At 48.2% G+C, this 15353-nt stretch overlaps 1 protein-coding gene across 2 annotated transcripts in view; it reads right to left on the reverse strand.

The window, feature by feature from the left end:
- The window catches only part of WDR90 (WD repeat domain 90), a 60252-nt gene extending 46571 nt beyond the window's left edge, over positions 1-13681 (reverse strand). For both annotated transcript variants that reach the window (XM_088464582.1, XM_088464574.1), the window contains exons 1-6: positions 13596-13681; positions 6878-6969; positions 4486-4662; positions 3881-4019; positions 3603-3773; positions 3317-3440 (exon numbers count right to left, since the gene is read on the reverse strand). In XM_088464582.1, the coding sequence (XP_088320708.1) occupies positions 3317-3440; positions 3603-3773; positions 3881-4019; positions 4486-4662; positions 6878-6969; positions 13596-13605 (713 nt within the window). In that variant the 5' untranslated portion in view covers positions 13606-13681. The remainder of the gene's footprint in view (positions 1-3316; positions 3441-3602; positions 3774-3880; positions 4020-4485; positions 4663-6877; positions 6970-13595) is intronic.
- Positions 13682-15353: the final 1672 nt, after the last annotated feature.

The following is a 15353-nucleotide window of genomic DNA, read 5'->3' on the forward strand; positions in this document are numbered from 1 at the left end:
AGTACTAGAACCTATACTGAGAAAGGCACCTGTACATAGACATAGAGTGCCTTAATTATCCCAGGTAAAGAAGGATATATCTGTAGCGATAACCCCAGTTAGGGTTAAAAAACAGGTTTTCCCAATTATTAGTAAATATTCATACAAAGAATGTGAATATATCAGTATATATACACACGTACACCCAGAGAACATAGTTGCATGAGAAGGCAATCTCTTTGAAAGGAAGAGTTAGCACCAATATAGGAAACTTACTTGTCAGACTCCTGTACTAGGAGATTAGCATGCTATATTATATATATATATCTCTTGCATTCTTAGAGTCCTATAGTTTGCTCCACAATATACATGTGTGGACATACAAGAAGGCCCCAGGACATGCATAGGGTCCATACTAGAAGCAATGCCTGAGGGAATTGTGACTATCACAATGTAAGCTGCAGGACATGACTCTAGGCTATAGAGCCACCATATTATATATACGGTATATGGATATAGTACCAAACTACCGCATCAGGAGAGTCCAGTCTCCAATCGCAGGATCCTTCTTTTAAAATATGCTAGGTATCAGACAAAACTGATAACAGATCCTCCACTGCCTTTACGGTAAGGATAAGAAGCGATACTATACGCGTACCTACATCAAGATCAATAGGTGACAATAATATTTAACATGAGCAACAGGTAGAGCCATGGAATGAACTGAGCCAAGACCTTGGTTGAGCCCAGGACAAACTTCACTCCAGACATATTTATATGTTCTAAAGTAGGGCTTATGTATATATATAAAAAAAAAAAAAAACAAACAAACAAATATATACATACATGTGGCTTACCTCCACGCAGGGAGACTGCTCATGTGCCGCGTGTGGCCGTCATTCTGCTACGGCATAGGGGCCTGGATATTTTAACAGCGTGATGTCCCAGACTGGTTTTGATCCTGGGACCCTTCTGTCACTGGTGTACTCGCCTTATTGGGTGAGCCAGTTGAGCTCCAGTTGAACCCGCTTTTTCAAAGTGGGAATCAAAGAGACGACCTCAGTGCAGTATACTGATGTATACAGGCCTATTTGACACAGACATAGATCAATCGGCAGATCATGCGGAGGGCAAGTGACACGGACACAGCCTCTGTATTAGGCTGCGGCATGTTCCTCCCTGAGCTAGTGTCAGGGGCCCAGACACTCACTCTATAATAGTGCCGGCGGGTCCCATGATATGTAGAGGTGCTGCTCTTTACTAGGAGTACTGATTAAAACTTAATCAAACAGACTCCTGCAGCCATTTTGAGATAAGACAATCGTAAAATGGTTATAACTATCCTCTACACAGTAACATCACAATGACGTAGGGCAGCAGTTAGGATAGTTATGGGGCCGACTGTTTTGCAGTGCTCTCTCTTCTAACAATTCATTGTGGAATCTGACCACCATTCAAGTTCTATATGGACCTTGCCGCTGCGTAACTCAGTAAGCAGGAAGACTGCTACACTGCGTGCGTAGGTTTGTAATTCACTCAGTATGCATCAGCATAATCTATTCTAGCAGTATACTATTATAGAGACCAAACTAGGTTCTATCTAGATTCTGCCGCTGCCCATATATGCTACTGCTATGCACAGGGGATTATACATATATACATTTTTTTTTTTTTTTTTTTTTTTTAACAGATTCTACACAGCACAGCGTATTCCACTGCACCATCAATTCAGTAGACAATACTGGCAATAACCGACATTTTATATACATATATACACATATATACATACATATATATATATACATACACACACATATGTGTATGCGTGTGTGCATGCATGCACACACATACACACAAATGCACACACATGCAGGAAGGCCCCGCACATACATACATGTATAAACACACACTTCCCCATGTAGGCATGTCATATTACATTAGGCATGCCTTGTAGTAGCTGCAGCAGCGGAATTGCATTTAAGGTTACAGTGGGTGTAGCCTCTACAGGGGCCCAGACCTCTCTCTGCACTGCCAAGCGTAAACCTGCGCTGTACTGCGCGCCAACTAAGCGAGAGGCTTAGAAGCAATTGCGGCACCTGCTCCCCGGGAGTAGTAATGGCCGCCGGACCTAAGCCACGCCTCCGCACAACCAGGAATAGCACTAACTTCGTTACCGTTCCCGCTAATGGCGGGCATTTGGCGCTACACCTCCCATCTTCATTTTGGGAGGACTACTGCGCGCCTCACGTCCTGTCAGCGCTGTAGTCAGCGGTGCAGCGTCTCCTTCTTTATAAGAGGAGGGAGAGCCTGACTCTGTTTAAGCGCGCCTATAACAGCCGCGCGGGAGATTAACTTGGCGCCGGTGTTCTTTGTAAGCACCGGCGCTGTGATAATTGACAGCCGCTGAGCGGCTGCTAGATTACAGACAGCCACGCTGAAGCGGTGTCTAAGTGCCCCCCGTTAATGCCGTCGCCGGAGCTTCTACGGTACAAGCCCCGATGCGGCTACAATTATTCCTCCACAGAGGCACCTATAGTGACTCACTGCCAGACGGTCCTCCCCTCATTAAATAGGAGGGGGAATTAGTGGCTAGTAGAGACCCGGCCGCTGACTGCAGAGTGCAGCGGCGGGTCACATAAGCAGCTCCGACACTGCCAGTTTACTGACAGGGGGAAAGAGGCTGTAATAGCCGCTTGTTCCTGAGCCCAGCGTTTTTGGCCCACCACTCCAGCTAGTCAGGAGTGGTGGGATACTTACGGACTGCTGCGGCCGGGATGCTGGGCTGAGGGGGCGGCGAGGAACCCGGACACATGCCGGTGTCAGCAGTGGCGGGCCTCGCAGAGTCCGATGACTCAATTTGTTATTGCCCCCTCCTCAGGGTCACCGGACACAGGCTGCAGTAGCCGTGTGGTGCCCTCCCGGCGGCTCCCACGTAGCAGGCAGACTGCCACAGTAAGCAGCCTGCCTGTCCTCAATGCTTGTTAAATAAACCTTAAAATTAAAAACTATGAAAAAGGCTGGAGACAGCCTGATGTGCGACCGGCTCTCTCGGGCACATTCTAAAAACTGGGGCTGATGGGGCATAGAGGGGGAGGAGCCAGTCACACTTCTGAATTATTTAAAGTGCCAGGCTCTGCTCTACCACCGTCTATACCCCACTGTCTTGAACTCCAGTGTCCCCTAGTGGATGAAGGAGAAAGACACGATTTTCACAAGATCCATCTTATGATTGTGTGAAAATCGTGTAATTGTCCAGAAATCATGTAGGTGTATGGGGGCTATTAGAATACTACACTGTAAAGAACATAAGAATAAAGATTTCTCCTTTACTATTCACCTTATAAAGTCATACAGGTCCTGCCACTTCTCTCCTTTCGGCACAAGAAAAGCCATCTCTCGGGGCATTGGGGAGACACCATTCGTAAGGGACTTTGATTGCCGTGCCTCGGTGAAAGTGAATTCTGGAGCGGCAGGTACAGACAGAACAAGGGGATGAGCCAGGTAGATAGTAGGAATATCGCATTCTGCCACATGTAATAAGACATCAGGTGGGGGGGGGTCTTTCTCCTGTTATACATGAATACAATAAGGCCAAACTGGAGAAAGGGCCTGATTGATCTTACCAGGGCTGAAGATCAGATCGCTGGTCACCAGGTTCTTCACCAGCAGGTTAGAGCATAGCTTAACACTCTTCAGGTGACTGTATCTACGGCTCAGATACAAAGACAGGATGTACTGGAGGTCCAACAGGAGACATGTCCAGCGGGAGCCCGACGGCGCCAGACCCACCAGTCCTGGTAAGTGACAAGAAGGTAAGATGCCACAGTGTCCACACATATAATGTGACAGCGCTGTTACAGTACGCTAAGACCTCGCCCGGTATTAATAGCACCGCACTCACCGTGTCTCGCAGTCTGCACGGTGCTGTCATACACAGAACCCTTTACTGCTCCGCACACAAAGGGGAACTGCAGCCACGTGGCGGTGGATTTGAACTCTTTAAAGAGGTTGGAGAAGGAAACTCGGACAGATTGGCCATCCTGAGCGACAGAAACCAGATTAATATTTACAGCCCTCAGCAGCCCAACAAAGGGCCTAAAAGGTACATAAACACTTAACAATTTTTTGAACGATTTGTCGTTAACGATGTCATTATCGTTCACTCGTCTCTGAGTTATAAAGATGAACGATAATCGTTCAAGCGCGCTCCCGTTTGTAGTTATCGTTCATCGCCCATTTCAGACTGTCCAACTTTTCATTAAGGGAAGGAACATTTCTCGTTCATCGTTGTTAAAATCGTTCATTACACTTCAAAAAATCGTTCACTTTTTCAAGGGAAAATCTGACATAAAATCGGTGGTTACAATACCGTTACGTGTGTATGCACCTTAAGCCTTAAGTATTTTAACCTCCACACAAACATCACATGCACGAGGCATAGTAGTGCCCGCAAGTGGTATCTATAGGAGGACAACATAATAGAACATATGCCAGCTTCTGCCTTACCTCCGTGCTCACATCTACGTGTACCACAAAATGCTTCCCAGGTATCGGCCGGAACAGCACATACAGGTAACGTCCCGTCAGCCCCAGACTCTGGGAACTGGTTTTGGGGATCTGGATGTAGTTTCCAGCTGGTATAGACCCTCGGATCTTGTACACTGTGCACTTCAGGGTTTTGTCCTGTGACAGGGGAAATTCACAGAAAAATAACCAATTGCATTGTCCAAATGAAAATAGAATGAACCATTCTGTAAGATTATTAATGCTTTGGTGTTGATTAAATTAATGTAAAAGCAAATTGAGTCAACATTTTTGGTTTGGAATCCAAGTTAATGCAAGAAATGAATGGTGCATTTGACACTAGTTTTCCAGCATAAGTATGACAGCGGCCTCACACCAGTGCTCTGTGCAGTCAGGGAGCAATAGCTTTGGTCTAGGTTGTATGTAGTCAGTATAAATGGGGAGACTGTGGCCTGAGTCTGATGCCTTGCCCGTGGCTGCGCCTTTTGCCAGTTGCTCATCAGCGACTTCATGCTAATACAGCTACAAACCCTTTCCCTGGTGCACAACTGTACGTCCGAATGTGCAAGGACTGAGGTGCCCATTTTGAGCGTCTTACACACTCAAATACAGATTGGTGCATCTTTTAGACACCGCCATCGGTCTCTAACCATGGAAACTTGCACCAGCTCTATGCTAGGTGCAGATTCTCCGTCAGCGTATGGCCCCCAATGTGAGCGATTAAGCGCCTGTGTACTCAGCCACTTTACCGTCACATCCATAACACGCCCTATCTATGGGCGTCTGAGTAACCACCTCCCAGTTATCGCCCAGGAACACCCAATAGACTGTCAATACCCTTCTCCGTGCGTGCGTCTGAAATCGCAACTGCGACTCAGTACGAACGCAATCAGGACACATCCACGGCAGACTTCAACGCATGCGCAGTAAAAATGAAAAAAATAGTTCAACTAACATCGACCTAGCATAGTACTCAGAATCAGGACACGTAGGTTTTTATTATAATTTATTTTAAAAACAAAAAAGAAAATAAGGAGAAAAGTCGGTGATTTGTCCCCTTTAGCGATAACCTGTACGGCAAAATCACAGGGAACATCTGCATTTGGGTGCACCGAAATAATCCACATCCACGAGATTACACTAAATCCCAGATTCCCAGCGTCCCTAATCATTGTGCAAATACTCCGCGCATTAATCATGTACACTGGAAACAGTCCATAGTTTATATTGCTTATAAAGGTGCGATATTCCTGAGCGACTGCATGATTACGACATCGTAATTGTGCAATCGGTCAGTAATCGTGCACTATTATGTCGGAAACGACCAGCGATGCGCGCTCCCGCTGGTTGTTTCAGACATTGTCCACCGCCTGAACATGCAGCACAACCTGCCGATAAGGACAGATTGGCATGTTCAGGAATGATGGAGGGAGCCTGCACTGAACGACTGATCGTTCAGTACAGACACTACAGGGGATCAGGAACGGCGGTACGATTACGATGTCATAATCGTACTGTCTTTCCTAATCGCCCAGTGTGTACGCACCTTAGGAAGACATTTTATGGAATGACATGGAATGTGGGATGGACTTTTACAGATTTCCTCACGCTCTGGCAGTCAAGGAAAAGTGATTTTGTTTAATTTAAAGATATTGGACCTCATTCAGAGGCGGTCGCACGGAGCGATTGGTCGTAGCGAGCGATGTTTTTTCAACTGCGCATGCGTGTATATGGCAGTGCGCGTGCGCAAGCCTGTCTTTCCGACCACAATCCTCTTGCTCGCTAGTCACTACGAGGTCGTAGCTGTGATTGACATTTCGTGCCGTTTGTGGGTGGTTACAGGGGAAGGTGCTTGTGAACGGGGGTGTGGTGGTGCGCACGCAGGCGTGGATGACCTTAAAAAGGGCGTTTTAAGGGCGTGCATATATTACTGAGCGAGTCATCACACACGTCATCTCGTTGCAATAACGATGCTACTGCTCGCAGAGCTAAGGGTAGCCCAGGGTCTACCTTAAGCATTGCGAGTGCTGGCGATGGTTTCTGCCTCAACCGATGTCTGTAGGCAATTAACAATGTAACAGGTGTTAATCGTGCTGACGTAGGTTGCCGCCTGCGACCGACTCTGAATCAGGCCGTAGATATAGGAGGTGTGCTTTCATTGTTGTGGGTGTTACCGAGCGTACGATGTGCGTTGCGACTGAGCGCTCGTTTTGCATATTGTCGATCACTTTGGGAGCGACCGATCGCTCCCGAGCGACCGCCTCTGAATGAGGTCCATTGTTTTATGGGGGTTTTCGCCTTTAATTATCTGCATTCTAATGGCGATGATTTCTAATAATAATGGCGGAAGTGTAACGGGTCCGGGAATCCTTACCATAACAGCGCTGACATCCCCGTCCTTGCTGGATCTCTTCCATTCCTCCAGCCGCACATGTTTAAACACATTCACAAAGGGATGCTGCCAAACTGCGGACAAGAGCAACAGCAAACAGCGCACGTAAAAAGGACGTGGAAACTCAGCAGGACCATGTACAGTGAGGCATCTCTTATAACCACTCTCTACTGGCTTATACTGACACAGATATTACAACCCAGATTATACCTCAACTAGTAATATTCACAAAGTAGTTGATTTACGCGGTTTCACTCACGATGCAATTGCTACTGCCAACATTTTTTGTCGTATTGACCAGCAGCGCTATACAGATTTGTGGCAGCAACTTCTTCACCCACCACTCACACCAATGTCACTGTGTGTCCTGTGCACAGACTGCTATGTAGCCTCTCCTATTCACCCACCACTCACACCAATGTCACTTTGTGTGCCCTGTGCACAGGCTGCTATGTAGCCTCTCCTATTTACCCACCACTCACACCAATGTCACTGTGTGCCCTGTGCACAGACTGCTATGTAGCCTATCCTATTCACCCACCACTCACACCAATGTCACTGTGTGCCCTGTGCACAGACTGCTATGTAACCTCTCCTATTTACCCACCACTCACACCAATGTCACTGTGTGCCCTGTGTATAGACTGCTATGTAACCTCTCCTATTCACCCACCACTCACACCAATGTCACTGTGTGCCCTGTGTATAGACTGCTATGTAACCTCTCCTATTCACCCACCACTCACACCAATGTCACTGTGTGCCCTGTGCCCAGACTGCTATGTGGCCTATCCTATTCACCCACCACTCACACCAATGTCACTGTGTGCCCTGTGCACAGACTGCTATGTAACCTCTCCTATTCACCCACCACTCACACCAATGTCACTGTGTGCCCTGTGCACAGACTGCTATGTAGCCTATCCTATTCACCCACCACTCACACCAATGTCACTGTGTGCCCTGTGCACAGACTGCTATGTAACCTCTCCTATTTACCCACCGCTCACACCAATGTCACTGTGTGCCCTGTGTATAGACTGCTATGTAACCTCTCCTATTCACCCACCACTCACACCAATGTCACTGTGTGCCCTGTGCCCAGACTGCTATGTGCTATCCTATTCACCCACCACTCACACCAATGTCACTGTGTGCCCTGTGCACAGACTGCTATGTAACCTCTCCTATTCACCCACCACTCACACCAATGTCACTGTGTGCCCTGTGTATAGGCTGCTATGTAACCTCTCCTATTCACCCACCACTCACACCAATGTCACTGTGTGCCCTGTGCACAGACTGCTATGTAACTGCTATGTTACCCCTTGTGGCACCATATAAATAAAGAATAATAATAATGACCTCCAACACTGAAATACATTTTTTGGGGGAATGTCATGATTATGACAGAATCAGGGGTCAATAGAATAAAACAAAGTACAGAAATGTTCACTCCCAAAGACAGATGTGGTTTGTATCCTGTGACAGCCGCATACGGCAATAAACCAGGGGTTACCTACGCTGACATCTACTTCAAAGACCAGTGGAAAAGCTTATATTTAGAAAAACTTGTGGATATATTTACTAAAGTCTAGGTTTATAAAAGTGTTGTTGCTGCCCATAGCAACCAATCAGATTCTACTGAACATTTATCTAGCATCAAGATAAGATAAGAACTAGAACCTGATTGGTTGCTATAGGTAACATCTCCACTTCTATAAACCCGCACTTTAGTAAATATACCCCTTGGTGCCAGCTAAAGTAATGGTTTATTGTTCTATAGTTGGGTTGTTTATACTGTAGCGTATTGAAGCCTAGTATCCCAGCTACAGGAACCTCAGATCAGATCAGATCAGGTGTTATGGCACACTCCAGATACTCCATTGGCCCCCATTTATTAATGATCGCTTTTGCAATGTGATCAAGGCATGCCAGTAACACCCATGATCGCATGGCAAAGTGCGATCAGAACGGCCGGATGTATCATCCGGGACATGCAGGGAGATGGGCTCCGAAAGGGCTGCCGGACAGTGCACATGCGCAGTCCCGTTGACTGGCTGCCATTGCCGGGGGAGTGTTCCGGGGGATCCCTCCGCCGGCTAATTATGTGCGGTGTAGCCCATAGGCTACAGCGGCTGATGCCATCTTCAGATGGCATTAGCTGCAGGGGCCAATATCGGGAATGCATCGCATTCCGGATATAGGTAAATCTGGCAGCATCGCATCCTCACATAGAAACCTATGGGGGAGGCGGCTGTCAGCGGAATTGGAGGGATCATAGCAGATATCAGAGATACCTGCTGCAGTCCCTCATTAATACATCTGGGGGATACTTAGTATTTGAGGTAAACCCCCGAATGGGTGTTTTCAGGGATTTTACATCAAAAATTCAATGATAAATGGGCCCCTATACCTAAAGAAAACATAGTGACCATACCAGATATTTACACTATGGGGCTGATAACATTTTCTATGGCGTTGTCCCCATTTTGTAGGCGTGCGGAGGCCAGGCTCTGCGCCTTCAGTCACAGATTTCCTGGCCCTGGTTGAGCGTTTCAAGCGGCCATTCTGAGTAAGATTAGGCTTACTCAGAGGACCGATGGTCGCAAAGGTGATATGATGCTGAGTCTTCGGAAGCAGCACTCTGATCTGCGATGCTGGCAGGAGGCATCATTTGTCCTCAGACACCTCTGGCTGCATTAGCATATGTTAGTGATTCTATTAGCATATATCTCTAAATCACTCCTTATATTCATATATATACATTCGCAGGGAAGGTACCTTAAAGCAATTCATATCTGAGAGGGAGCCAATTAACCTACCAGTATATTGTGGGAGGAAACCGGAGTACCCAGAGAAAACCCACAGAAGCACATGGAGAATATACAAACTCCACACAGTTAGGGCCGAGGTGGAAATCGAACTCACGACCTCAGTACTCTGAGGCCGTAATGCTAACCATTACACTGTCTGTTCTTGCTCGAGAGAGCTGACAATCTATAGGGGAGGGACAGACAGACAGGGGTGTGTGAGGAGCATAGACTGTTAGGATGAGACCTGGAAGCCTTTAGCACGGAAGTGAGCTTTGAGAGGCTGCTTGGAGCTTTGGAGAGAGATGGAGAGTCTGATAGGGCGAGAGATGCAGTGATTAGGAGCAGCACAGGTGAAGTCTTGGAGGTGGGAGAGGGAAGAGGTTGTAAGATAGGAGGAGAGGTGGAAAAATAGTGTATGGGCATGAGTGTTGGGAGAAGTGAGGCCAGAGATGTGTTTGATGGCTTTATACAGTAGGTGACAGTGAGGCGTTTGAATAGGATTCTGAAGGGGGGGGGGGGGGGGCTGTGTAGGGCCTGGTGGAGTACGGAGGTAGAAGCAGTACATTTGAAGCGGAAGATGAGTTGAGAAGCAGCATTGAGGACTGGCCGGAATGGAGAGAGGTAGGCATCCTCCACATAAGAGAAAATTGCCGTAGTCCAGGCGTTAGATGACCAGTGAGTGGATGACGGGTCTTCAGTGCCTCCAGAGTGAGAAAGAGTCTGTTCATGGAGACATTACGAAGGCGGAATGGATAAGACTGGAAGCGGGACTAACTGTGGGGTATGAAGGAGAGAGCGGAAGGTTCACGCCAAGACAGCTGCCTTATGGCAAGAAGAGATGATGAAATTGTCGATGAACAGCAATATAGAAGGCAGGTGAAGGTATTTCGGGAGAGTGGGAAGATGATCAGCTCAGTTACGTGTAAGAAAACACTGGGACCCGAGTGAGGAGAGAAGGGGAGGAGAGGTGAATCTGACTGTCATCTGCATGGAGATTAATTATTAGTGGCCAAAAAAAAACAGATGAGCTCACCAAGGGAGGAAGTATAGAAGGGAACCACAAACCTTGGGGTCCCAGATAGCAACCATGAAACTGTAATAGAGAAAATCCTCACATAAAAGAAATAAAGATGTTTTTCACCATTTTAAGTAGTGAACAGTTGAAACCTCAAAACCCAGACCCTTATCTAGGATCCATATTAGTCCTGTATCAGCGAGTCACCCGATTCTGACGCGACAGATCTAGTAAAAAGGAAACATGAAGGTTTTGCCCGTAGCAGCCAGACTCTAGCTATACAATGTGTAGGAGATATAGTATAGTTAGAATGTCATTGGTTGTTTTAGACCTTTATAAAGGGGGGTAGGGGGCTTAGGGAGTACGAGAGGGGCAATATAAATGGAAATACGAGTATTTAAAAGAAGTCAAAACTCAAAGAGCAATTGCATTACAGATAAGTTTAATGAGCAGACCATGTCACTGTAGCACACTCTGATATGCCTATATAGCCGGCTTATGCATAATATTACTATGAAACGTAGGATCAAAAAAAGGAATTTTGGTTATCATACATAGATTGCTACTGTACAGATCCAACATGTAGAGCTACATTAATCTTTCTGAACATTACCACAAACACAGATGACACCCCTACTGGATACTATCCCACAGCACTGACACCCTCCTACTGGATATTATCCCACAACACTGACAACCCCCTACTATACACTATCCCGCAGCACTGACACCCCCTACTAGGCACTGTCCCACAGCACTGACACCCCCCTACTAGACACTGTCCAGCAGCACTGACACCCCCCTACTAGGCACTATCCCGCAGCACTGACACCCCCCCTACTAGGCACTGTCCCGCAGCACTGACACCCCCCTACTATACACTGTCCCGCAGCACTGACACCCCCCTACTAGACACTGTCCAGCAGCACTGACACCCCCTACTATACACTGTACTGCAGCACTGACACCCCCCTACTAGACACTGTCACCCCCCCTACTAGACACTGTCCCGCAGCACTGACACCCTTTACTATACACTGTCCCGCAGCACTGACACCCCCCTACTATACACTGTCCCGCAGCACTGACACCCCCCTACTATACACTGTCCCGCAGCACTGACATCCCCCTACTATACACTGTCCCCCAACACTTACACCCCCCTACTATACACTGTGCCACAGCACTTACACCCCCTTACTAGACACTGTCCCGCAGCACTGACACCCCCCCTACTATACACTGTCCCGCAGCACTGACACCCCCCTACTATACACTGTCCCGCAGCACTGACACCCCCCTATTATACACTGTCCCCCAACACTTACACCCCCCTACTAGACACTGTCCCGCAGCACTGACACCCCCCTACTATACACTGTCCTCCAGCACTGACACCCCCCTACTATACACTGTCCTCCAGCACTGACACCCCCCTACTATACACTGTCCCGCAGCACTGACACCCCCCTACTATACACTGTCCTCCAGCACTGACACCCCCCTACTATACACTGTCCTCCAGCACTGACACCCCCCTACTATACACTGTCCCGCAGCACTGACACCCCCCTACTATACACTGTCCTCCAGCACTGACACCCCCCTACTATACACTGTCCTCCAGCACTGACACCCCCCTACTATACACTGTCCCGCAGCACTGACACCCCCCTACTATACACTGTCCTCCAGCACTGACACCCCCCTATTATACACTGTCCCGCAGCACTGACACCCCCTACTATACACTGTCCTCCAGCACTGACACCCCCCTACTATACACTGTCCTCCAGCACTGACACCCCCCTACTATACACTGTCCTCCAGCACTGACACCCCCCTACTATACACTGTCCCGCAGCACTGACACCCCCTACTATACACTGTCCTCCAGCACTGACACCCCCCTACTATACACTGTCCCGCAGCACTGACACCCCCCTATTATACACTGTCCCCCAACACTTACACCCCCCTACTAGACACTGTCCCGCAGCACTGACACCCCCCTACTATACACTGTCCTCCAGCACTGACACCCCCTTACTATACACTGTCCTCCAGCACTGACACCCCCCTACTATACACTGTCCCGCAGCACTGACACCCCCCTACTATACACTGTCCTCCAGCACTGACACCCCCCTACTATACACTGTCCTCCAGCACTGACACCCCCCTACTATACACTGTCCCGCAGCACTGACACCCCCCTACTATACACTGTCCTCCAGCACTGACACCCCCCTACTCTACACTGTCCTCCAGCACTGACACCCCCCTACTATACACTGTCCCGCAGCACTGACACCCCCCTACTATACACTGTCCTCCAGCACTGACACCCCCCTACTATACACTGTCCCGCAGCACTGACACCCCCTACTATACACTGTCCTCCAGCACTGACACCCCCCTACTATACACTGTCCTCCAGCACTGACACCCCCCTACTATACACTGTCCTCCAGCACTGACACCCCCCTACTATACACTGTCCCGCAGCACTGACACCCCCCTACTATACACTGTCCTCCAGCACTGACACCCCCCTACTATACACTGTCCTCCAGCACTGACACCCCCCTACTATACACTGTCCTCCAGCACTGACACCCCCCTACTATACACTGTCCCGCAGCACTGACACCCCCCTACTATACACTGTCCTCCAGCACTGACACCCCCCTACTATACACTGTCCTCCAGCACTGACACCCCCCTACTATACACTGTCCTCCAGCACTGACACCCCCCTACTATACACTGTCCCGCAGCACTGACACCCCCTACTATACACTGTCCTCCAGCACTGACACCCCCCTACTATACACTGTCCCGACGCAGAACTGACAGACCCCGGTACCTCCGGCCATGGCTTCCCGTCTGCAGCAGCTCAATCCTCCCGCCGTGCCCAACTGAATGTCTGTCTATGACATCATAACCCCGCCCCTAGCAACGGCACCAGTGCATCGTCTCGCCCGCTGGATATCTGGCGAGTGTTTGTGACGTAATAGACGCCTGGCGAGCGTTGCCAGGTAACGGCGCCGCCGACTTTGTTTTAGCCGTGTCCCCCGGTCCTGCTGTTGGCGCCCTCTGCTGGGAGTGCGAGATGTATTACACTGTTGGACACGTCTCTCATCGCCCTCTAGCTGTGACCTGCAGTCTCACACCCAACAGTACAGTAATATCAATTCACTATACCAGGTCTGGCCAACCTGTGGCTCTCCAGCTGTTGTGAAACTACAAGTCCCATCATTCCCTGCTACTGTTTTAGCATTTCCTAACAGCAAAACTGTTGCAAGGCATGCTGGGACTTGTAGTTTCTCAACAGCTGGAGAGCCACAGGTTGGCCTGGCCTGCACTATTATTATTATTATTATTATTATCCTTTATTTATATGGCGCCACAAAGGTTCCGCAGCGCCTTACACAGTACATAAATGAGCACACAAGAAAAACAGTAAATAGTAATACAAAACAATGCAGGACAAGGACAAGGTTATAAACTCAGCTGCAAAACACAAGCAGCAGGACATGAGCAACCAGGTGGTAGGTGCCATTGTGGGGAGTTAGGAGTAAATTATACTATAAGTAGGGGGAGGAGAAGCACGTGAGGATGAGGGCCCTGCTCGTGAGAGCTTACATTCTAAAGGGGAAGGGCAGACAGACAGGGGCGACACAGAGGGGTAGATAGTGAAGAAGGAGCATGGAGCAGTGGGTTAGGATATGTGCTGCGGAATGTGTGTGTATAAGATGACCTGATGTTATGTAAAAATTAAGTCCTTCATACATCTATCTCTATGATAGAAAATAGATTGTTTGTGTTATTTACATGAGAGATGTACAAAGTAAAGTAGAAGCACTTTAATTTGTGTGTTACATTTTAGCATCTATATACAGCCTGACAAGAAATGCAGCTATTATGGGACTGTCCCGCCATCCTAATACAGTAGTGACTACTTTAGTCCCAGCTGCTGGGTGCTGTGCTATGCTCCTGTGAGTGGGTGCATCTCACATGCTAGACCCACTCACAAATGGGTGCAGCCATACATGATGTGGTCCCACAGGATGTTGCAGTACCCGGGCCCAGAATTTCTATACCTATCTATGTGCATAGAGCTGCCACCTCTGTATATCCACTGTAGTCGGTGTGTGCACTCACTCATTGTGCTTTGTATTTAATGGTACACATCGCTATGGTATGCGCACACCTCAGGTGTACGGCCTACAATGAGGCACCGGAGGCCGCTCCCACAGGCAGACTGTTTTGGGGAAATTGAAGGGAATTATCTCATAATAATTATTGGTGGTATTCACCTTTATTATTGGTATAGCCAGTGATATAACACATTACAATACTTTTACACTGCGCAAAAACCCATATGCCGTTGTCTGTGGCATAAGGGATGACTGCGCCATCATTTTGTGTCGCCACCCTCCCCTGGCATGACTACAAAACAGGCGTAGATAGGATTTCCATCCACACTGGGAACCAGACGGCAGCAATAGGGTGTTTGGGATGTTGGAGAACTGCAATATAATTCTTTATAACTTTTTTCTTGTGCAATGCAAAATTGTCCTCACTAGTAGTAGAGATCCCGCTGGGCCGCAATGGTGCCACG

Source organism: Taudactylus pleione, unplaced genomic scaffold (assembly GCF_031769625.1).
Source record: "Taudactylus pleione unplaced genomic scaffold, aTauple2 ptg000061l, whole genome shotgun sequence".
Classification (NCBI taxonomy): domain Eukaryota; kingdom Metazoa; phylum Chordata; class Amphibia; order Anura; family Myobatrachidae; genus Taudactylus; species Taudactylus pleione.